Source organism: Pygoscelis adeliae, unplaced genomic scaffold, assembly GCF_000699105.1.
Source record: "Pygoscelis adeliae isolate BGI_AS28 unplaced genomic scaffold, ASM69910v1 Scaffold386, whole genome shotgun sequence".
NCBI classification, from domain to species: Eukaryota; Metazoa; Chordata; class Aves; order Sphenisciformes; family Spheniscidae; genus Pygoscelis; species Pygoscelis adeliae.
This window is the reverse complement of record NW_008824940.1, coordinates 1,786,881-1,812,286: the sequence shown is the minus strand read 5'-3', so window position 1 is coordinate 1,812,286 and position 25,406 is coordinate 1,786,881. Positions and strand designations below refer to the sequence as shown.

General features: G+C 40.2%; 1 protein-coding gene across 2 annotated transcripts in view; it reads right to left on the bottom strand.

Moving 5' to 3' along the window:
* Nucleotides 1–25,145, bottom strand: part of BEND2 (BEN domain containing 2) — a 37,985-nt gene extending 12,840 nt beyond the window's left edge. For both annotated transcript variants that reach the window (XR_663681.1, XM_009325479.1), the window contains exons 1-11: nucleotides 25,072–25,145; nucleotides 20,603–20,746; nucleotides 17,071–17,231; nucleotides 15,798–15,869; nucleotides 15,532–15,621; nucleotides 11,510–11,614; nucleotides 8,908–9,421; nucleotides 7,499–7,699; nucleotides 6,431–6,552; nucleotides 5,597–5,810; nucleotides 4,171–4,374 (exon numbers count right to left, since the gene is read on the bottom strand). Coding sequence is in view for 1 of the 2 variants with exons in the window: in XM_009325479.1 (XP_009323754.1) it covers nucleotides 4,171–4,374; nucleotides 5,597–5,810; nucleotides 6,431–6,552; nucleotides 7,499–7,699; nucleotides 8,908–9,421; nucleotides 11,510–11,614; nucleotides 15,532–15,621; nucleotides 15,798–15,869; nucleotides 17,071–17,231; nucleotides 20,603–20,657 (1,738 nt within the window). In the remaining variant the exon portion in view is untranslated. The remainder of the gene's footprint in view (nucleotides 1–4,170; nucleotides 4,375–5,596; nucleotides 5,811–6,430; nucleotides 6,553–7,498; nucleotides 7,700–8,907; nucleotides 9,422–11,509; nucleotides 11,615–15,531; nucleotides 15,622–15,797; nucleotides 15,870–17,070; nucleotides 17,232–20,602; nucleotides 20,747–25,071) is intronic.
* Nucleotides 25,146–25,406: the final 261 nt, after the last annotated feature.

Here is a 25,406-nt window from a genome sequence, read left to right as displayed (position 1 = left end):
TGCCACAGTTGATATTGCTAATGCGTTTTTCTCAATCCCTTTGGCAGCAGAGTGCAGGCCACAGTTTGCTTTCACTTGGAGGGGCGTCCAATACACCTGGAACCGACTGCCCCAGGGGTGGAAACACAGCCCCACTATTTGCCATGGACTGATCCAGACTGCACTGGAACAGGGTGGAGCTCCAGAACACCTGCAATACATTGATGATATCATCGTGTGGGGCAACACAGCAGGAGAAGTTTTTGAGAAAGGGAAGGAAATAGTCCAAATCCTACTGAAGGCTGGTTTTGCCATAAAACAAAGTAAGGTCAAGGGACCTGCACAAGAGATCCAATTTTTAGGAATAAAATGGCAAGATGGACGTCGTCAGATCCCAATGGATGTGATCAATAAAATAACAGCCATGTCTCCACCAACTAGCAAAAAGGAAACTCAAGTTTTCTTAGGCGTCGTGGGTTTTTGGAGAATGCATATTCCAAATTACAGTTTGATTGTAAATCCCCTCTATCAAGTGACCCGAAAGAAGAACAATTTCAGATGGGGCCCTGAGCAACAACAAGCTTTCAAACAAATTAAAGAAGAGATAGTTCATGCAGTAGCCCTGGGGCCGGTCCAGGCAGGACAAGATGTAAAAAATGTGCTCTACACCGCAGCCGGGGAGAACGGGCCTACCTGGAGCCTCTGGCAGAAAGCACCTGGGGAGACTCGAGGTCGACCCCTAGGGTTTTGGAGTCGGGGGTACAGAGGATCCGAGGCCCGCTATACTCCAACTGAAAAAGAGATATTGGCAGCATATGAAGGGGTTCGAGCTGCTTTGGAAGTGATCGGCGCTGAAGCACAGCTCCTCCTGGCACCCCGACTGCCAGTGCTGGGCTGGATGTTCAGAGGGAGGGTCCCCTCTACACATCATGCAACCGATGCTACATGGAGTAAGTGGGTCGCACTGATCACCCAACGGGCTCGAATAGGAAACCCCAGTCGCCCAGGAATCCTGGAAGTGATCATGGATTGGCCAGAGGGCAAAGATTTTGGAATATCTCCAGAGGAGGAGGTGACGCGTGCTGAGGAGGCCCCGATGTATAATGAACTATCAGAAAATGAGAAACAGTATGCTCTGTTCACTGATGGGTCCTGTCGTCTTGTGGGAAAGCATCGGAGGTGGAAGGCTGCTGTATGGAGTCCTATGCGACAAGTTGTAGAAACTGCTGAAGGAGAAGGTGAATCAAGCCAATTTGCAGAAGTGAAGGCCATCCAGCTGGCTTTAGACATTGCTGACCGAGAAAAGTGGCCAGTGCTCTATCTCTATACTGACTCATGGATGGTGGCAAATGCCCTGTGGGGGTGGTTGCAGCAATGGAAGCAGAGCAATTGGCAGCGCAGAGGCAAACCCATCTGGGCTGCCGCACTGTGGCAAGATATTGCTGCCCGGGTGGAGAACCTGGCTGTAAAAGTCCGTCATGTGGATGCTCACGTACCCAAGAGTCGGGCCACTGAAGAACATCAAAACAACCAGCAGGTGGATCAGGCTGCTAAGATTGAAGTGGCTCAGGTGGATTTGGACTGGCAACATAAGGGTGAACTATTTATAGCTCGGTGGGCCCATGACACCTCAGGTCACCAAGGAAGAGACGCAACATACAGATGGGCTCGTGATCGAGGGGTGGACTTGACCATGGACACTATTGCACAGGTTATCCATGAATGTGAAACATGCGCTGCAATCAAGCAAGCCAAGCGGTTGAAGCCTCTTTGGTATGGAGGGCGATGGCTAAAATACAAATATGGGGAGGCCTGGCAGATTGATTATATCACACTCCCACAAACCCGCCAAGGCAAGCGCCATGTGCTTACAATGGTGGAGGCAACCACCGGATGGCTGGAAACATATCCCGTGCCCCATGCTACTGCCCGGAACACTATCCTGGGCCTTGAAAAGCAAGTCCTGTGGCGACATGGCACCCCAGAAAGAATTGAGTCAGACAACGGGACTCATTTTCGAAATAACCTCATAGACACCTGGGCCAAAGAGCACGGCATTGAATGGGTGTATCACATCCCCTATCATGCACCAGCCTCCGGGAAAATCGAACGATGCAATGGACTGTTAAAGACTACGCTGAAAGCAATGGGTGGCGGGACATTCAAACACTGGGATACACATTTAGCAAAAGCCACCTGGTTAGTCAACACTCGGGGATCTGCCAATCGAGCTGGCCCTGCCCAGTCAGACCTTGTACATACTGTAGATGGGAATAAAGTCCCTGTAGTGCACATAAAGAATATGTTGGGGAAAACAGTTTGGGTTATTCCTGCCTCAGGCAAAGGCAAACCCATTCGTGGGATTGCTTTTGCTCAAGGACCTGGGTGCACTTGGTGGATAATGCGGAAGGATGGGGAAGTCCGATGTGTACCTCAAGGGGATTTGATTTTGGGTGAAAACAGCCAATGATCTGAATTATGTGATGTTAAGCATTCATTATGGTTATAATAGATATACTAATAATATCATAAGATGCCATACTAATGTTATAGAAATTACTATAGCAGGAACCACCAGAACCAGTGGAGGACAAGCCTTACAAGAAGCAGTGCAAGTCCAGCAGTGACCCGACCTCAGCTGGCTTTGGTGCCCAGTAAGTCCATGCAACACACCACCTCTCCTGGCCTGAGTGACCACCATAACAGATGGAGCCCAAAGTCACGGACTAAATGAACTCAATGGATATGTCATGAACATTTCTGGACATTTTACAGACATTCCACAAGGGTGGTCCATAGACTAAGGGAATGATATCTGTGTGTTATATCAAAGTATGGAAAGCGGGGCGGGTGGTTAATGACGTTGTACTGGAAAATATGGGACTTGAGCATGACGTAGATGGTATGGAATAAGGGGTGGATACTGTCCTGGTTTCAGCAGGGATAGAGTTAATTTCCTTCCTAGTAGCTGGTACAGTGCTGTGTTTTGGATTTAGGGTGAGAACAATGTTGATAACACATTGATGTTTTCAGTTGTTGCTAGGTAGTGTTTATACTAGTCAAGGACTTTCCAACTTCCCATGCTCTACCAACTGAGAAGGCTGGAGGAACACAAGAAGCTGGGAGGGGGCACAGCCAGGACAGCTGACCCAAACTGGCCAATGGGATATCCCATACCATGTGACATTCCATACCATGTGACATCATGCTCAGTATATAAAAGCTGGGGGAAGAAGAAGGAAGGGGGGAATGTTTGGAGTGGTGCTGTTTGTCTTCCCAAGTCACCGTTACACGTGAGGGAGCCCTGCTTTCCTGGAGACAGCTGAACATCTGCCTGCCGATGGGAAGTAGTGAATTAATTCCTTTGTTTTGCTTTGCTTGCGTGCGTGACTGTTGCTCTACCTATTAAACTGTTTTTATCTCAACCCACAAGTTTTCTCACTTTTACCCTTCCAATTCTCTCCCCCATCCCACTGGTGGGGGGGTGAGCGAGCGGCTGCGTGGTGCTCAGTTGCCAACTGGGGTTAAACTTGTCTCCCCATAACTCTACCAGTTCTCCTAAGCATCAGGATGGACTCTCTTGTGCTTGCAGAATGCTGTCTTTAAAGACCTGTCAACTTTCCTGAGCTTCTCTCCTCTTCAGAGCTCTCACAAGCTCCCACCTATGAGTTTCCTGAATAAGCTAAAGACTGCTCTCCTAAGCTACAGGGTCTGTACTCTGACCTTTTTGACTCTACTCAAGATCTTGAGGTCCGTTATTTCATAGTCTCTACAGTCAATACTGCCACCGATTAGCACACTCCAACCATTTCTGTGAAGAGCGCCACAACCTGCTGTGCATTACTTCTGGTTGGCCTACCTAGCCCCTGTATCAAGAAGTTATCCCTGACACCCTCCAGAATCCTCTGGGATGGCTTCCATCTCCCACTGTGTTGCCCTTTCAAGCAGATGCCACGGAGACTGAGTTTCCTCATACGAACCGAACCAGGTTTGTGATCTGGAGACTTCCTTGAGTTGTGTAAGTATAACTTCATCTACTTTCTCTCAACTTGTTCCACTGCTTGCACTAATACCTGTCAGAATAGTTTCAGACTTATTTCTGAAGCTCCATGGTTTGTTCATAGGATACAAAGTTAATCACTCTTGTTAGTTTCCCCACATTATCATTTGAACAGATATTTTCTTACTTACCTCTGAGAGCATTAATTCTATTGCAGTCCAGTGGGCTCATGCCACGTTCAAGATTACCATATACATTGCTTTTTACCAGCACATCTTCAGTGAACATATGACGAATTAGGTAGCGAGCTGACAACTCTGGCCGAGACTTCCCTTTAGCTACATAAATGACTGAGAAAGGCAACTGAACGTTGCGCCATGGACTTCCAAGAAGTTCTAGAAAGGATGTGTGTGTGTGTGTGTGTGTGTGTGAGAGAGAGAGAGAGAGAGAGAGAGAGAGAGAGAGAGAGATATTTTATTTATCCAATACTGACCATGCTTCAAAGTGGCTGTATTACACTAGAACACAAAAAGTTCTCCCCAAAACTACTGTACTTGCTTGGAAAGACCAGAGCAAAACCATAACGCTACAGCTAATACTAAAACGCAACATACTGCAGACGAATGTCCAAGTAGCCAAAACCCCCTGCCTGTTTTAAAACAGTGTAACAGCACTTCTGATATGCTTTCAGCAATGCTAGCCATGTGACCTGCATTATTAATGATTGCTTTCTAAATTGTTTTCATCTCATGTGAAAAGATGATGCTATTCTAATCATATAAGTAAATAAGAGTTCTGCTATTTCAATAGTGCTTAAATCCTGTAAGTGGAAACTGAAAAACAGAGTGAGTATTTTTCAGCTACTTCAACCTGACTCCACTGCAAACATTAAAAAAAAAAGCAAAATGTATAGTAAATCAGGAGGTCTGTGGGATCAGGCTAACAAATCTTGGGTGCAGGAGCAGATCTGATAGAGCCCCGAAGTGATTCTAATCAAATAAATTATTTCCAAGGGCAACTAATCTCAGCTCATTTTCCTTGACGCTCTCTAGAGGCATCACATGCTGTACATGGAATTTTTTCCAATGCATTTGTATATCGTGCATTTAAAAAAAAGTATAAAGGCTGCTTTAAGATTTTTATTGTCCTAAATTGTCAGTTTTACAGAAAGGTGTGCTTTTCTTCTGAAATTGCAATACCATTCAATAGATATTCTGAGCTAGCTTACTCCATTAAGGTAGAATATCTTCCAAATAAAAAAAAACAAACCACAAAACAAACACAACAGGGCCAACTGTGAAATAATTCTTGAAAATAATTATTCAGAGAAACTGAACAGAATATCTTACAGCTGAACTTTCCAATCTTACAGTGGATATGCATTATGGGACATTGGTAGATGCAACACATGTTCTGTTAGCCAGACAATGTTCTTGTTTGCTCCCACGAAGACTTACTATATATACAGCAAGCGACTGCCTTAAGAGGAAAAGAAGAGTCACATAGTTCAGCAAATCCCTTCACTATACAATTTCACCTACCGTAGCATCTTCTGTCTCTCACTGACCATTTAAAATGTAACACAAAACCCCAGAAGATGAAAATGTCTTAGTTTACCCATAGGTTCCAAAGACTGCTGTTTCTTGACTGAAGGTGTGTGGAAAGCATCTGGAAACTTATCCAATCCTGAATTCTGCAATGTGTCAGTTGAGGAACTGGTCATTTTCTGAGAGTTTTGAGAATTGCCTTCACTATCTTCATTATAATTTAAATCTATACAATGAGATGTATCTGGAGCATCAGCCACTTTTTCTTTCCCTTCAGCTGCCTCCTGAAACATTCAATGAGGTTAGCACATGCACTGGGAGAAGCCTACTAGTGTTCCAGTTCATTTTCCATTTAGTATAAATTTGATTCCAGATATTTACAATATAGTTACTCCTGAATTTCAATCATGAAAACCACAGGTGAAACAGATACTAAATATTCAGAGATTTGCACAAAGCTTTTTAGAAGCAGAGGTAAATGGAGTTACAGGTGTTTTGGGAGTGATGTTTCAGCCAATATAAAGTTGAAATGAATGGCTGGATACATCTGAAGGAAAGCCTGAGAAAACAGTGCTAGAAGCTACATGCTTAAGCTCGCAATCAAGTTTGACACTACTTCTGGGCAACATTTACAGTGTCTTCCTTTTAGTATCCTATGCTTATACATCTCAATTGAATGCTGGACACAGGAGCGGGAAGAGGCAGAGCAAGAGAAAGGGATATACTTCCAGTATTCCCCACATGGAACTAGTGCTGCAGTCAGCAGGCCTACACTGAGCAATGCAAAGACAGATCCCAAGGAATTTCCAATTAGAGCACTTCTATGATGAGGAGTTCAAATAATTAATTTGAGAAAGAAGCAAAAACTTAGTACTTAATGAATTATCACCTTAAGATGACTTACTGGGTTTATTTTTGTTTCAGAGCGTAAACAGCGGATCATAGCATTGACATTCGTGATACAGGTTTTCCAGTCTTTTCCATGCTCACTCAAATCATAGTTTGGAAAGTTAGTTGCAAGAAATTCTGCATATGAAACGTAGAAAAAATTTTAAGCTTCATGACAAAAAGCAGTATTTAAAAGTATTCTAATTTAGAAAAAAAGAGAGAAAGCTAAGAATTGCTTCACGTTTACTGTTCTCCATGTAGAAGCTTTTAGATTTCCAGCTTTAATTAAAGAGAGATAGTAAACTCACGTTTTGAAACTAAGCACCACCATGAATTTAAGATGTGCAGTGATATTTTTTTGAGGTGTTGTGAATAATGCTTTTATTATTAAGCATTTCATTGTAGAATTAGGGGAAAGGTATGATTTATCATACTAATGTTAATTAAAAAAAACACAACACAAACAACAGACAGGGTAATGCTGATGCTGCAGCTACTTCAGATGGCTTAAATAATCTCCCACCCTTTAAACAGGAAGGAGATTTATAGGTTCACACATACGTGCCATGCGATCTGTTTAAATGGCTTGACATTTAAAAAAGTGCCCTCCCCATCTTCACCATTTCTCAAACAAACAAGAGAAGTGAACTTAAGAGAAAGAGAAGAGTATTTAAGAATCACCAGTTAACGTTTGTCCCAAATATACCATGGCCGTAAAAAAAACCCCAAACCGAACCTGAACCAGCCAAACAAAAAACCTCCAAAAATCCATGCCACACACAAACACAGAATAAATTGTAATGAAAAATTTAGGAAGTCATCATGACTGATGAACACGAAGTACACAAAACTAGGAGAAGTCAGAATTGTTTTATCCACGTTGAAGAAAAATGAACATTGAGAATTACAAAGTGGGAATTTCAAAACCAAAAGACACAGCAGGGTGGAGCACATCCACTACCACATTTATCAGTTCACCAGCTGCTAGACAATGATTCGCAGAAACATAGAGAAAAGAACTCCTTGTAAGTTAAAATGTTAAGTATTAAAGAGGTAAATCTGTGCCTTTTGAAAGGTAACATACCTCTTATTGCAGCAATTTTGTTTGGATCCAATGTTCTGCGCCCTCGTGCACTCACTCCCATAATGCTGCACAATAATGTTTCCTTGGGGAACAAGACACGAACTAAGTAGCGCGCCGCATACTTTGGTTTAGTCTTTTGCCGAGCTTTCATCAAATAGTTTCCAAGAACTTTTACATTTCTCACTGGGTCACCAACAAACTCTTTTGTAAAACAAAAACATTTAAAGAAAAAAAAATTAAAAAACCCAAGCAAGTTGCTAAAGAAAGCACACTTTTTCAAACACACTCTCTCAACCTCTATGGTACTCTCGGTATATGTTCTCTACTACACCTAGTTCTACTATATATTACTCATCTTTGCTCTTACAAGAGCAGCTTTAAATTGGAATGGTAACAGAAGTATCTTTTTGATTCACATTAACCACCAATGTAACTAACTGAAATAGTAACACTCAAGAAAATACATTAGACACATAAGAGTCCAAAATGTTCAGACTGGCCTATTTTGCACACGTGCAGATACCATGTATGTTTTCAAGACAATGACCCATGAAGAACGGCATATCCATACATAGTACTGTTAAATCATACACTGTTTACAAATTCGCAGATAGATATCCGAGTATTTCACCTACTATTCGTGCAGCTCTTCAGCTGTATGAACTTATTTTTTAGATGAAAAGCAACCAAAACCTCATAGCTCAGCCTTCCACATAACTCAGAGCGTTTATACTTTAGAAAGAAATATATTAGTTTTTAAAACATGGTGCTATTTTATATGTACTTGTTTATAATGCAATGATCTATGGAATTTTTCATTTTCTGTGGAATTAAATATTTTGAAAGAAACCAAACACTGCAGAATTTGAGGATAGAAAGGATTTTTCACTGATAAAATCCTCCACAAGAAGAAAACAGGTATTTCCTTCACACAAATCAGGTAAGTTGCTTTCTTAAATACAAAACATGTATACAGGCATACGCCTCCACTTAGCTTTGCTGGCAATCTCTTTTGTCTTTTGAAACATACGCATAGCATGCATACATTACTTATGACATATACATAGGTTAAAAATAGGTTACATCAAGAGTATCAAGAGAGAAAAAGAGGGCCTAGTCTTAAAAGAACCCAAAGCATGTACCGAAAATCAAATGCTTGTGGTAGTCTATACAACTGTATGTATACTGCAGAGGTTTTTAAGTGATCCCTGGCATATTAAACATTCCTATGACCTTTGTTTCAAGAGTTTTAAACAGTATTCCATTATAGAAATGCTTGTAAGGCAGCAAGTTCTGCTCCTTTACTTTTGCTAAATAACAATAGAGAGACTTCTTTAGGCATTTTTTTTTTTATACTAGCAGCAGTTTTTTAGCCTTTGTTTCTGAGTATTTATTACAAAGGAACTCACCAAGGCTAGGACTGATGGAGACTGAAGAAGATGGTAGTTCTTTACTAATGTTCGCACTCCCAGATGCATTTGTGTAGTTCACCACCACAGCATTATTTCCCAAACTGGTCTCAGATGGTGCTGGCATCGATGACGATGCCACTGGTGAAGATGCAATGTTGACAGTACTTTCCACAACGCTGGCTACAAGATTTGGTAGTGGAGAGAGGTCAGGCATCCTGTTAGCTGCTGCGTATGATGAATGCAACGAATGTGTAGAAACTATAGTGGGGAGTGGTGGGCTCTGCCTACGAACAGGTTGCTGCGATTCAAGCTGAAGACTCTGTTGAACATGTTTGATTGTGGAATTGACCTGAACATGGCCATTTTGTAAAGCAACCCTTATGACTGGGCTATGCCTTCCCTGGCCTGGTGAAGAGAGATGAAGACTTGATTCCCTTTCCATGGATTTTTGCACTCTTATTTTTCCTTGGGGCAAGTGACTGGAACTTCTATATGTAAATCCAACTGGTTTCTGCAAATGTGATTCAGAAAACAATTAGAAGGTTAATTTAACCAGACATACTTGGTCATTTCTTTCTTTCTAGGAAGACTAGATTTTAGGAATTATGCTATTGGCAACAGACTCTTCATTGAAGTAATCACTGTCATGAATCCAGTGCTATTACTTTTTAGCCTTCCCTCTACTTTCTTTTATTCTCACTTGTAGTTCCAACACTAAGAGTTTATCTGGTCAGCTTCAAGGTTTCTCAAGTTTTTTCCACCTGGGAAATATATAATGATATATATAATGAGAAAGGCAGCTTTGTAAAGGCTCTTAAAAAAGCTCTATAAAAAAAAGAATAGGCAAAATAAAATTTAAAATTTGTCAGCCATTGACCCAGTCTGCTGAATTTTCAAGAGATGTCTCCACTGCCATGTTAGCTTCCTTTTAAACAAGAAAAAAAAAATTCACTTTCTCTACTGGCTGCCTCTTCATTCTTTATTTGCTAGCTGAAAACATTAAACATTCAGATCTCATCTACAATGGAAGATTCCAAAAAGACCAAGACAGACAAACTGAGAGACGGGCTATGCTTTCCACCGCTTGGAGTACTTTTATTAAGAAACATATGTACCCTAAAGCATGTGTTCTAGTTCAAAATAGAAGTCACTCAGCAGGAGCTATCAACTGTAGTGACTCATGTGGGTTTGGGTTTGGTTTTTTTGTTTGTTTTGTTCTTCTTTTTGTGGGTTTTGGGGGTTTGCTTTTTGTTTACAGAAATCTGATTATGTACCACCCTTGTAACCTTTAAAATTCTGTGACCTGAAGAAAGGCTTATGTGCCTAAAAGCTTATCCATTTCTCCAGCTATTGGAGTTGATCTAATAATTAAAAAAAAAAAAGTACCTTTACCACCAACCTTTCCTTATTTATACCCTTAGTCCATCACAGATACAACAATGGTACAGCTATAAAAAAAAATCTACAGCATTCCTGATGGTTTTAAAAATAAAGTGCTAGGAGAACCTAAGAAAATCGTTGGCAGGTTGCATTTGCTGGCTTCCCCCTTACACCTTAGAGCAATAAAAGCCTTTTAAAAAAAAAAAAGGCAGCAGTGCAGGTCACTTTTAATCTGAACATTAAAGCAGTTGCCATCCCACATGATCAGAGGGGAGGGTAAGAGTGCAGAGGTCATGGGGTTCAAGTGTAGCTGCCAAGACCAGTTTGTTCCCTGAATCTCATATTTTTGGATGTGTGGACAGCACAAGCTTGGAGTTGTCAACAAAAAACACATTCCCAAATAAAACCTAGTATCCTATTGATAACTGACATGCATGAGAATGTCATCACTTTTACCCACCCTTAAAGCAAATGGCCGTACTGATGTCTTGACATCTCCTGACAGCAGGATCACCTCTGCCACATTAAAAGCTTTGCAGTATTATTGACAAAGAAAGGTCATTATGGATTTTATGACCTTCTTTGGAAATCTGTCATGTTTTCCTTTTAATGACCATTGTTACAAGTACTAATATTCTGTCTCCTTAGTTAACAGTGGATTGACCATATAGGAATAAAATGGACAGCATGTACTCAACATCAAACCTTCTTAAAAATTTTGAAAAAAGGCGTTTTATTAACAAAAAAATACAATTCTATACCGTAATGGATGTGACAACACACTGTTGAGATCTAAAAATCAGTCAATAGAACCAGCCTGTGTGAGTGATGCATAAACTCTCTAACTGCAGAAACCAATGAGACAGTACACCACATCTTGTAAAGCAGCAATACCAATACACCCAAGTTTAAGATGTAACCTACACAATTCATTTCTACTCATTCCAACACAAATAGAATTTTACAGCATCTATGACAGTATCCTGAATTTGATGGGGGCCACTGGCTGTTCTGTGACCACTGGTCAATAACAACACAGGAGACCAAAGCTGGCGTATAGTAAGAAATCTAGAATAATTTAATTGAAATGGATTTTAAGTCTACTACTTTGCTACTAACTTTAATCTTAGTGAAAGGAGAGGATTTTTTTTTAAAATAAGTATCAGAGGAAGTGAGAGAATTAAAGGAAAAATAGATGTCTTAGGTCTTTAATACTCACAGGTTTGAGCAACAGTGGCTTTACACGAGTATGCTGCATTTCTGAGACCTTCCGATGAAGCAGGTCAAATTTTTTATCCAGTTTCTGAATGGCATCATACATGGCCTGACAACAAATGTAAGAGTGAAAACAGTATTGTTTCACAAGAACCCAATTTAAATCTGAAGAAATCAAGAAAGTTCAATTAAGGGCAAGATTCCCTCCCTAAAACTGGGTAAGATCTGTGGATAATATACATATATTCTGTAGGCATATTAAAGATCAACTTCGATACAAAATTCAAATACAAATGGTAAATATCACAGTAAAAAGAATTCTCAGAGAAGCTTACTCTTGTGACTTTAACATGGCAGCCACTTAAGTGTTGTTCTTCCTGCTTCCAGCAGGTGTTTTATTTTTACCTATTTAGTACGTTTTGCTCTACCTTAGAGCTTGTCAGGGGCTTTACAGTGTAAGTTAGGTATTATGAGATGCTATTTTAAGTCATAATAAGTTTCCAAGTACACAGGTAAAAGGCTTATTGGCAGCCACCAAAATGTTGATTTCTGTATCACCAATGGGAAATATACTTAGAAAAATACTATCTGTAAAGTAAAACTCTCAACTGGAATTGAATGTGGCCAGGGATGTCAAAGACAACAAGGAGGGCTTCTGTAAGTACATAGGTGACAGAAGGAAGGCTAGGGAAAATGCGGGCCCACTGCTGAAGGAGACAGGGGACCTGGTGACACAGGACACAGAAAAGGCTGAGGGATTCAACACCACCTTTGCCTCAGTCTTTATTAGCAAGACTGGCCTTCCGGAATCCCAGGTCCCAGAGACCGGGGGGAAAGGCTGCAGCAAGGAAGACACACTGGGTGGAAGAGAATCTGGTCGGGGAATCCTGAAGCAAACTGGACACACGTTACGTCCAAGGGGCCTGATGGGATGCGCCCACAAGTGCTCAGGGAGCTGGCTGATGTCATTGCGAGGCCACTCTTGATAACCTCTGATTGATCAAGGCGAATGGGAGAAGTGCCCAAAGACTGGATGAAAGCAGATGTCACTCCTGTCTTGAAGAAGGGCGAGGAGGAGGACCCAGGGAACTACAGGCCAGTCAGCCTCACCTCCATCCCTGGGAAGGTGATGGAGCAGCTCATCCTGGAAACTATCTCCAGGCGCACGAATGACGAGAACACCACCAGGAGAATACCACCAGGAGTAGTCACAGCATGGCTTCACCAAGGGGAAGTCACGGTTGACCAACTTGATAAAATTCTACGACGAAATGGCTAGCCTGGTAGATGACAGTAGAGCAGTGGATATTGTCTACCCGGATTTGAGGAAGGCCTTCAACGTTGTCTCCCATAAGATCCTCACAGACAAGCTGCGGATGTACAGGCTGGATGAGCAGACAGTGAGGTGGACTGGAAACTGGACAAATGGCTGGGCCCAGAGAGTGGTGGTCAGCAGCACAAAGTCTAGATGAAGGCCGGTGACTAGCAGAGTACCCCAGGGGTCAATACTGGGTCTGATCCCGTTTAACAGCTTCATTTATGATCTGTATGATGGGCAGAGCGTACTCTGGGCGATTTTAGTGGTGACTACGTTGAACCTGAGCCAGAAATTAGCCCTTACGGCAAGGAGAAGTGCAAAGTCCTCCAACAGAGGAGAAAAAACCCCAGGCACCAGTACATGCTGGGGGCCACCTAGCTGGAAAGCAGCTTGGCAGAAGAGGACCTGGGATCTCCTGGTGGTTACTAAGTTGAATGTGAGCCAGCAAAGGTGGCTAATGGTACCCTGGGCTGCATTAGGCAAAGTATTGCCAGCAGGTCAAGGTGATCCTTCTCCTCTTCTCAGCACTGGTGAGGCCACACCTGGAGTGCTGGGTCCAGCTCTGGCCTCCCCAGTACAGCAGAGACATGGACATACTAGAGAGTCCAGCAAAGGGCCATGAAGGTGATGAAGGGACAGGAACACCTCTCCTATGAGGAAAGGCTGAGGGAGTTGGCACTGTTCAGCCTGGAGGGGGAGCTGGCTCAGGGGGGAGCTCAACAATGTATAGAAATACCTGAAGGGAGGGTGCAAAGAAGATGGAGCCAGGCTTTTTGCAGAGGTGCCCAGTGGCAGGACCAGAGGCAATGGGCACAAACTGAAACACAGGAGGTTCCCTCTGAACACCAGGAAACACTTTTTCACTGTGAGGGTGACTGAATACTGGCACAGGTTGCCCAGGGAGGTTGTGGAGACTCCCTTCTCGGAGATATTCAAAAGCCATCAGGACATGGTCCTGGGCAACTAGCTCTAGGTGGCCCTGCTTGAGTATGGGGGTTGGACCAGACGATCTCCAGAGGTCCCTTCCAAGTTCAACCATCCTGTTTTTCTGTGAAAATGAGATGCAAGTGATATATGGAGAAATTGACTCAGTCATGCCTTTTGGAACAAATATGGCATTGAAATCAATTGCATCCACATTTTTAATAATCACAGAATGAAAGATAAAGAATTTGAAAAAAACCTACTTATTTTACTGAAAGCGTCTGATCTTCAGTCAATTCCCAAGGTAAAATTTTCTTTCAGATTTTAAAAAGTCATGTTGCCTTACTAAAGCAATCAGGTACAAACTTTTTAAAAGTATTATTGTAAAGGCCCAGATTTTCAGACACAAAAGCCAGATAAATCAAAGCATTCAAAGTCTATCAGTTATTACTATACATTACTGTGCGATATAGAAAGTTCCTTCTTCAGTGTTTCCAGGATTTAGCAACTCAAACATGATGCTTACATAGCAATTTACACATACACTATGTGCCATAACAGTATAAAGGTATTAGATAACAGAATATTAATCTTCTATTGAAAGGACACTGCCAACTTGAAAATACATATTAGGCACATGTCATCAGCTATTACTGCAAAAAACACACGAAGACATTATAACTACATGAGTTACAAAGAGGAAATGTGTCTTCAACTAACTAAAGCATTTCTTTTGTTGGTCTACAGCATAACTAGACAGAGAAATTTTTAAAAATACGTATGACTATAAAAAAATTGCTAGATGGATTTGTAGTAGATAAAATTGAAAATAAATTTAAATTCTATGAAAACCAACAGTTCGGTTTCAATATGATAGCTATCTTTTCAAAAGTTAAATATCCTTAGACAAAAGAATCTATAAATCTTCCCAAAATTTAGAAATATCTCAAGGAAGCACTAAAAGACCTTAAATCAGCGTGGACAGTACAGACATTATTAAAAGGCTTCACGCAGCCCTAGGGCAGATTTACTGGGATGAGGCGATAACAGTGGGGTGAAGGAGATGGAAAGGGGCTAGTAGGCAGCAAGAGGCTATAGCTTCTCATTAGCGCTACTTGCTACAGCACACATTCCCAGACTAGCGCCAGAAATGTGAATCACACAATCTTAGTCAATTTTCTTCCACAGCATTGCTGAATATATGCTTAAGGAGACTTATAAGACATTAATACTTGGCTACAAGCCACTCACAAATTATCCTCCCTGAAGCATGGCCTGAATGTCTTTCATTCTAGAGTACTGTGACTCGAGAGTCACATAAGTGCTCACCTGAATAAATATGGGATGCTTTTAATTTTCAGTGCAGTAATTTTCAATCTTGCCAGCTACTGCTTCAGAAGTCAAAAGCAAAGAACTCGCCAAAACAACAGTACCAGGATTTTGGCACACTTTTGGCAAGCCTTGTGTACTTCCAAAAGCTGGGTGTATGACAGTCAGATCTTTCCCATTACTGTGAAGCCCCTCCCAGTAAATCACTAGACTTTACATTTTGTATTAAAGCTTAACGTTTAAAACATATTCTTGCCAGCTATGGTGTGAAGAGTTCAGAGAATATGAAGTAGATTATTTTTTCATTGAAAATATTGAAGTTAAGTGGGCAACTAACAAATGAACAACCGGAAAGGATGAAGTCATAGGTTATCAAATACAGAATGCAAATCTTCCTGAAATTTAACTAAAATTGTTTAAATGCCATTTCAGAGAGAAAGAAAAAAAAAATATACCTGGCAGTAACTGAGGACTTCCATAAGAGTTTTCTGCTGATCTCCAGTGTAGGAAGCTTCAGTGTAGGAAGCTTCAGATACAATACTCCCCTTTTTCATTAAAATAATAAAAAAGAATGTAAGCTAGTAATACATACACAGTCTTAGGATATCACATTAAACCAATAAATCCCAACTTCAAACCTCACGTTATTTCAGTCTACCCCAAAACATGCATCCCCAAAGCAGCTTTTCAAAGTCAGTCAAACAAAAGAAAATTAACTTACACATTCATAATCTGGTTCATACTCATAAATGACACTGTCACTATCTTCATATTCTCCTTCCCTGGTTCTCATCTGGGAAATAACAAAGAACTTTTAGTGTTTTGACTAATGAAAGAATTCAAAATATAAACTACAGAGACAACCTGCTAGGAATCCAACTTGGATGCTTTCAGTTGTAGGTGTATTCCCTCCCCTGACTACAAAAGGGCCCAAGAAAGCAAGATTTAACACAGTCATCTCATTTATGTGCCTGTGGTTAGGTCATATGTACACTCACCTCACTTTTGTTTTAAGAGCATCTTATTCTGGTTTAACATAAACCTCTTGCAAATTTATATAATATGTATGTTTATTTGGTTATTCTAAGGCCAGAACTTTCTCATCTAGTTATATAGGCACTATATAGCCAGGCTTCTGTAATTATGAGACTCCATGTAGATTTTTACACTAATTTAAATAAATCGATTTGAAAAAAAGTGTATTTACTTCAATGGGTATAACTCTGCAAGCAGAAGCTCTAAAAATGTCTAAAAGATGTAATTTTCTTGCTGTGTGAAAACTGCTTTTAGACAGGAATCAACAGTGCCACCACCTGGACAATTCTGACATTTTTCTTCTACTGGATGGGAGCAGTTCCTGTCCACCATACATCACAGACTTCATGAGTCTGTTGTTGTTGTTTTGTGGTTGTGTTTGGGGTTTTTTTGTGTTTTTTTTTTTTGTTTTTAACTAAGTCATATTTAATCAGGTCTTATTTTAAAAAAGGAAGGTTGGGGATGTGTTGGTTTTGTTTGTTTTACAACAGGCAGAATTAAACAGAGTGGAACTGCTTTTATAGCATTAAAGACACCCTGAGTGTTGGAATTTAAGAATTAAATACGGTGACATGAACTAAGCTTCAGACTGCCTCAAGTTAAAAATATATGTAGTCTGTCTTTGGACAGAATTGTTCATGGAGGCAAATCCTTATTGAACATTAAGTTTCAACTTTTACTATCCTAAATTGCACAGAGATTTTTACTGAAAAAATAAAGAGTATCTACATGGGAAGTTACTCTCCACTGTACACTAGCTGTTGTTATATACACGTACAGTATCCAGCACAACAAGGTTTTACTCTTGCTAGGAGCTTCCCTGCACTACATGGATATCCCACCCACACTTCTTCACTGGGATGTCATCAAATGAGCATACAAAAGCGAAGGAAAAATGACATTCCCAATAACATTGAAATTGGCCTCAAAACAAAGGGCTACTGTTCAGTGAAGCATACCACATTCTGTCCCACTAGAGTAGGGGCAAGTCGTTTTCTTTTATTATGTGAAAACACAAAATCCATTTTTTCAGGGCTGTGACCATTTCCTCTCTGCATACTTGCAGAATGGCTCATTTGTGATGCCACTCGTTCAGCTAGCACTGATAAGCCTTCGCTTCCTGGAAAAGTGGAGAGAAAGCAAAGCACATCAGCAGGTTTCCCACCGCATTAAACATTTCATGACAAAAAACATGCACAGTCACCCACTTTTTTTACTTTCAAACTGCTTATTTGAAATTTGTTTACTAGCATATTATTAAACACTTATTAATCCAATTTATTTAGATCTGAAATTATAAATTCAATTTAATATTCTTTCTTCCAAATTCCCTCCAGCCTCCATTTCATTTGCCTTGCTTTTCACTGTTGATTCTCTGTTCTCATTTCCATGTCCGATTGTACGAAGTCACAGAATTCAAAACCCCAACAAAACCAGTTAACTGAAATTCAGGCAACACACTCACAATGTAAAACAGTTCCCATTTGTTTAGTCCTCAGCTGTCCCTTCCTTACACTTAACAGGTCCTCCCCCAGTTTTGTCACTGAAGCACCGTGCAACAAAAGAGATCTGCCGCAGGTTATCTCCTCTGTTGAGCCAGTGTAGGTCAGGGACTACCAAACACGAACTATCCACAAGCGGTACACAAAATGCCTCCACCTCTCCATGTGTGGGCCTGGCACACAGTTAAAAAGCCATTACCACAGTTTATCACTGCTCCGTCCTAATTCTTTTGAAGTCCACACGATTGTCAGACCTACTTTTTGAAGAATGTTAAAGGATTTTCACAGTTAAGAGAGAAGGCGTATCTCTACTACCAAATCCATCACTTACAGGTTTCTACCTCAAACTTTCAGGAAAGGCAGCTCTTTTTAAAAGAAATAAAAACACTCTTAAGAGGGGAAGAAGAAAAAAAAAGTAACTATTTCCCCTTGAGTTCTATATATTTCAGCTATAGACTGGCCAAGCACTATATAGATAACAAGGTATAGGTACAGATAAGAGAAGAAGATATTAAGACAAGTAAAGCTTAAGAAGCTAAACAAGACCTTGGAAGGTTTCCAAGAAATAAGGAGAAAAACTTAGCTGGTACAAAAAGGCAACACCAAAGTCTCCACCATACTATCTGCTGTGAAGGAGCTTAGGCCAAGCTGAAAAGTTACAGTGGGGAAGTTTTGTGGATACCTACAGTAGGTTCCTCCCAAGTAAAAGGGGCTGCATGAGAAAAGTTACAAGGGTACTTCTTACTACCTGTGCAAAATAATGGAACGAGTTTCATGGCCTAACTGGAAAGCAGAACTAGTATCTCAGAAGTGAAGGAAGAGAAAATGAATCCAATGGGACAGGGACAAGCTAAGAGAAATACTGAAAAGCAAAGACAACTGCTTTTCTTTTATGCTCTAGAAGAGGAAGGGCCAGGGGCAGGACAGAAAAGTAGTAATATATTCAGTATCATAAGCTAGAAAAAAATTTTCTTTGCATTAAGAGCCCAGACAAAAGTTGTAGCAGAGCTGACAGATGCTACCCAGGCAAGATCTGTGGTAGATCTAGATTAGTGTAGTTAACATCGTTTTGAAATCACAATCAGTAACTGAGTAATAAAAATACGTATGCAATTACTTAATATTTGTTCTCTTAGGTAAAGATTAAAACCGACCTACCCTCCCACCCAGCTCCAGAGTTTGCTTCCTTTCCCAGATCACCTCATCCCTCTGTCCCCACCACACAGACCAAGCTAGCACTCCTCTCCTAGCACTAAGCACCCCCAGAACTGAGAGCCTGGGAAATGCCAGCATCCTGTGGGACCAACACCAATACAGGCAAGAGGACATGCTGAAAGTAGAAGGGGTGCAGGGCAGCAGGATTAACACACTGGCACAATGTAGTCCCTCAAACTTCAGATACTTTCTGCAGCCAAACCAGAATGCCACTTCACCTGGAGAAACATTAGGTCCCTGGTTTAATTACATTTTAAACATACTATGCTTATGTTAAACTAATCATCTTTCTGATTAGCTTCCCAAATTTAGATTTAGGCACAAATACAATGACCTAAAAAAAGTGCCAGCAAAAGCGATACCTAGTTTGTGGGCATAAATGGGTAAGTAAAAAGCATAATAGAAGTGTTCTGCAGCAGGCGGGGAGAAATAAAGACCTAGATCTGTATCTTAGCGATGCCGAGCTTGCTCTGCCAGCTAAGTATCCGTAGGCAAGAAGATATGAGACAAAAGTAAAAGAAACTAGCTTGGACAGACAGAACCGGATCTGAAGAAAAGGCACTGCTCTACAAGATACTAGCCTAAGATGGTGGTTGAATAAAAACAATCAGAGAGAATTTCAGTTTAAAGAGTTAAGTTCAACAGTAATATTCCAGATAAGCTTATGTCATGTTTTGGTCATACATCTCACTATACTCAATTTTAACTAGACAATACCTAACACTAACAATCTACAACAGAAGCTGTAAGCCCAAAGATGACAAAAAACAATCATTCCCCCTCATCATGATTCCTTTGTTGATAATGAAATAACTACTCATGTCCTGAAATCAAGGCCAGCAACTGTCTACGACAGTTTCTTGGGCAGGATTTTTTTTTTTTTTTAAAAACAGAGACAAAACCCCAAGTAAACCATAACCATCCTCCTCCCCTAAATATGTTTTTAGACATAAATGTACAAAAAATTACAGTATACTCTAATGTCAAGTAGAAGACCAAGAAGATTCAAGGTTCTCAGAAGCACCTAACAACACTAGGAAACAGAGACATAACTTGACCCTGCTGAAGAGAAATGCTGATGAGATTCTCTAGAAAGTCAACTGGCCGATTAAAAAAAAAAAAAAACCAACAGAAAAACACACTAGTAAGTGCCATCGCTTAGCAAGGAAAATGACTGTAACTAACTTGGTAATACCGCTACTGGACTTACTAAATGCTTGTAACAGCTATGATTAATTTTTGTCTGGGCCAATGGAGAATTGGGTAAGATTCCTGAGAGACTTTAATTCATTGTATTTATTTGAACATGCAAGATCAAAGACAATCACCAAAACTACTTACAGCTAATAATTTATCACCTTAAACAACATCTTACTGTCACTGCACATCAGTATCCCCAGTGCTCCACTAAATTACACTGGACAGTTTATCCAAAACCCTTATTTTTGGGGTTCGGTTCTTCCATTACATTTATTTTCCAAATTGCTTGCTAATTCATTCCTAGGTATACTTACTTTATAAGTAAGTAAAAACCTGCCTTTTTAAAACATAATATTTCAGTGGGTTCACTATTAATAAAGACCTCTAAAGCAATAACTAAAAAGGTCCCTCTTTTTAAATGCATTGCCAAGCAATTTCTATGAAGTAGCTTTCTAATAAAATATGTTTTAAAGATATGGGTAATACAGAAAGCATTCAAGACAGCAGCACTGAACACACAGCATTAAAACTAGCCATTAACTATTAGATCACAATAAAAATGAGCAGTAATTACCATAGACAAGTTGAGCCACATGGTGAACACCGTTTACATCAGAGTTTTGTTCCATTGACACGCAGCTTTGTGTGGACAGTCCATTTTCTCCATGGTCAACAATCACTGCTTCAACATCATCCTCAACATTCACAGATACATAATCTATTAGCATATGCAGAAAGAGAAACAGGTAAGACTAGACACCATTCTGCGTATCAGATGACAACTGTAGTGCTTGTATCACGTCTAGCATTATCTGAATTGTACCACAGGCTAATTTAAAACCAGTTTCACTTTAGCATCTAAATGTGAAGTCACTTTTAAACACAGGCATTGAGGTTTTAACACGTACTCGAAGGGAAGCGGCTTACCATTGCTTAGTTGGCGGGATTCCTGAAACTATTCAGTACCCAACTCTTCCTACAGTGTCCAGCTTCAACAGGAACAGTTATAAGCCAGTAACAAGCACTTCTGAGAACTCCACTATTTACATTCAAGCATATGACAAGACACATTAATTTCGTTTTGGAATTTTACTTTCATAAATATGAAATGCTTAATACATTTGAAACAAATCAGTCTACAAATCCTAACTGCATATTTGGTATTCAGATCAAAACAAACATCGGCTCCCAATGAGATGCTGTGCAGAAACACCGAATGGCAAATCTCTAGCACCAAATTTTTTCCAATTAAACACACTACATTAAATAAAAATGTCCTGGTTTCAGAATAACTGTATTATAGCTAGATCTGGTGTTTTTGGTAGGGGAGGGAGTGGAATTTATCATTGATGAAACAAATTAATGGAAGGAATCATACCGTGAACCACTAAAGATAGGAAATAAAACTTAAATTCAGCCAGCACACATGCATAATGACACACTAACTATATGAACACATGCCGTATTTTCTACAGGATCTCTACCCTGTTCAGTGCACAGGATGGACTGAGCTCCAGGAATGAATCGGGGCTGTATGAGTCTAACAGTGCTCTGGTTCTTTACTCTTATACAAACAATTCACTCCAAATCCTGCTCTCTTCCCTCTGTTCCAGTTTCTTAGGAGACCAAAAGGTAGGAAAGCAGCTGAATTCCACAGGTCAAAGTTTTCCCTCTGGCCAGTACTCCCATCTAATCCAGAAGAAACAATACAGCAGGGTTTGGATTTCGCTGTCATCAGATTAGGAAAGACTTCACCAAACTGAGGGTCTGTTCAGAAACACCCATCAATTGCCATGCAGTCAATAGCTGTGTTTATAGTAGTGAATTAGGCCAAAAAGCTAGTTGGGGCATAGTTGCCCTGCAAAAAGGAGTTCAGCTGAGTGGACGTGAGCTGGGATACGCTGCTGAGGCTCCAAGTCAGAGAACAGCTCTTGGCCAGTTTTAATTAGCTGTATAGAAGTAAACAACAGGACTATTCATGAACTTAATCTAGGCGCAGCTTTTAGCAAAACACTTCAGTGATGTTCACTGACTGAAGTTCACCGCAGGCTAACATGAGTTATTTGCATGTGTTGAATTATTTAACTGCCTCACAGGCACAAAGTTCTTTGTTGACAGTCATTTAGTATTCTACCTACTTTGGGAGAGAGTTAACTGAGGGTCAGGAAAAGTGCATCTGCAACAAAGCAGGTGGGAACAGAATCCTCTCTGCCAATTTCCCCAACCAGTATGCCAGGTTACTGTATGGCCTGACAAATGCCCTACTTACAGCTGGGCCTCTGCTGCCCTGCAATCGTCTTTCTATCCCTAACTTGAGAAGTGACACAAGTTGTACATTACCTGCGCAACCCTACAACGCACAGAATTTACCCGTATATTGATAATCTTTGCCACAAACCTCATGCCTCACTTTGGCCCACAGGAAATAAGGCAGGCAAATCAAGCCTACCTGACCAGCAACTATGTCACTCAAATCTACAGCAGACAGAGCATCGGGTATAGAAGAGGGAAAATTCTGTGGAACCAGCACGTAGCAAAGACACAGCAGCTCCGTCTAGACTAGAGGAAGGCCAGTATGATCAGAAGTCAGGAGAATTTCTACAACTGGTTGATAATGAAAGCAAAGCTCAGTCTTCCACACCCTCCACCACCCTCCCTTAAACAAGTTTCAAAATCAGAATTTCAACAGTGCAGTGGACTCTGGGCAGAAAGTCTTTCCAAAGTCTGTAGCTGCAGCAACTCACAGCTGGAGGATGAACATAAACCGAACAGCAAAATACAGAAAGGGAAAACATCTCACTTCCAAAAAATATCTAATTAATTACAACACATTTCTACAATGATGTAGAAGCAATGCAGCAACAAGCACTAGTCTCTCAAAACTTTTAACCTCTAAAATGGTGGTCAGGACCCTCCTCAACCCCAGGGCTTTTAACTTCAATCACCCATTGCTGAACATGGCTGCTCTCATAGAGGGAAATTATTCTCTCTTCAGAATGGCACTCTTACATGGACAGTCAGGAAATTTTGAGATTAGAATACATGACCCATTTCCATGAAGGTTTATCAACATGACTCGTCACTGCAACAATAAGGAAAGCTGCTCCAAGAAATGCAGACCCACCTGCTTTATACCAAGCACTTCTTCCTTTTCCTAATGTATTCTAATTGCCTTGCCTCTAAAGTCAATGGACAAATTTAAATGTCTTTGCTGTAGATTGACTACATTCACCACCAAGATAATGTCTGTTCTCAAAAATATTTTGTTTAGAAGATTTGTCAACAAATATTAGCTAGTTTAAAAAAAAAAAGGGGGGGGGGGGGGGAAGCAGTTTTTATCTTACAGTCCTGTACATACCTTATTCAGGCAAGGGAAAACAACTCAGTGTCACTACTGTAGTCATTCTTACATGTGAGGACAACTTCATTCATTCAACCACAATCTTCACACCTTCAAAAGCTTGTGACAAAAGTATTCCAGCTATTTAGTCATAATCTTAAAGAAACTGCAACTTAGTCCTGCAAGCAATTCTAAATATTTGATGCTTCTTAGAAGTGCTAGCAATATGGAGTAATACCATATATATAGCACCAAACAATATGAAATATGTATCTGTCTCTCTCAAGTAGAAACCACAAACTGTCAGATTCTGTGATTAATTTATGCTCCTGAAAAAAAAAAAAGTTAAGCCATCAAGATATTTTTTACTTGTGACTTGAATGAAGATGCAACTGCATTTCTTGTGCCAAATTAATAATTTCATTGCATTAATTAGCTCCACTGACACAAAATATCATGACATAGATATTTACATATTTCCAGTAAGTCTTGCAAGGAAATTATAGATTTAAAAAGTATGATTGAGAAAATATTTTTGGTTTCTGTATTTCAAATAAGGCTTTTACTGCGAAATTAATTACACATTATAGTAAGACTTCCTAAACAGGCTGGTTTAGCCAATCATTGGAACAAGTTATCAGTTTAAGAGAACTCTGAATTTCTGTTTGAAAACTGAAGTGACAATCATCTAAAATTAGAAAACATCACCAAACTAATTTCCTTCTCAGACTCAGTGCATGCTCCAGGTTATATGGTATAGACTATGACTTACTATTTTCAGTAAGGCAGTAGGATATGCTATGATATAAGGTAGAGGTTCATAAAAAAATGCATGGTACAGAAAGACAGTTGTAGACAGAGCAGTGCTGTGAAAGGACCAAATTAGAAAGCCAAGATTGGAGGTGCTCTTTTTAACTTAGAAGCTGTTTATGTTCACCGTTTAGAATTCTTTTCTTCTGCACAAACTCATCAGGTAGCAGGTATTTGTAGAAAGTTAAAGGCACTTCAACTTGAGCCCAGCTTTCATAATGATTTACATGCAAAAATGTCCAACGGTGTGTCTAACCCTGCATCAGAAGTTACATTACTATTTTATGCTGCTTTTTATGCAGCAAAGTAAAACCAACCATCATAAAGAATTTATTTCCAATAACCAATAGAGAAATACATTTAGAAGTAATTATGACTTGAAAATTTTCTCTCTTCTTTGGAAACTCTGTCATTTGATCAAGATACTCCAGCTACCAAATGACCGCTTATCTTTTTACTACTGCTTGGTCACCTATCCCCAAACAGTATAGTAGTATAGGTTTTGGTGAAAACAGCTGAAAACAAAAGAAAAATGTGAAACGTAAGAATGAAAGACGAATAGAACCAAACTAACATAAAAAAAATTCGGGTAGGTGGGTGGGGAGGAGGGATGAGGGGAGGGACAGGACAGACACAGACAGACTACCAAAATAATTCAGAGATGGAAAGATGTTGATATTAAACATCAAGGAATACTGAAAACAAGCAAACAAGAAAAACCCCCACAAAATCAAAATCCCAAAACCAAACATGAACTCTTTCAAAGCCAGAGTTAAAAAGAAAAGACAAACATAAAAGCCCAAAAAACTCGTCGCAACTACAAATTACATTCCAAAGCAAGTCAAGCAAAGCAACCCTACCCAAGCAAATAAAAAATATATCAAGGAACTTACTTGGGTTAAACTAAGTCACAAGAGGAGAGCCAGCTAGCATTAACTTGGACTGCAACTAGATCCTGCTCTATTTATGGCCTGACACTTATGCTAACATACATACACCAACAAAAAGGAACAAACACAAGGGAGAGCACAGGGACACCAGTGTCACGATGCCTTTCAGGGGTAGTATCACCCCATTCCAGCTTCAAGTAATCATTTGCATATTAACTCAGTCTCATTGCAGATGTAACTGAGAGTTTTAAGCACATTTCTGCATACTATGATAATCAAAGCTACGAGCACAGAAACAAAACCAGATCTGATGCATCAGCTGAAGCCTGAAGACAAGC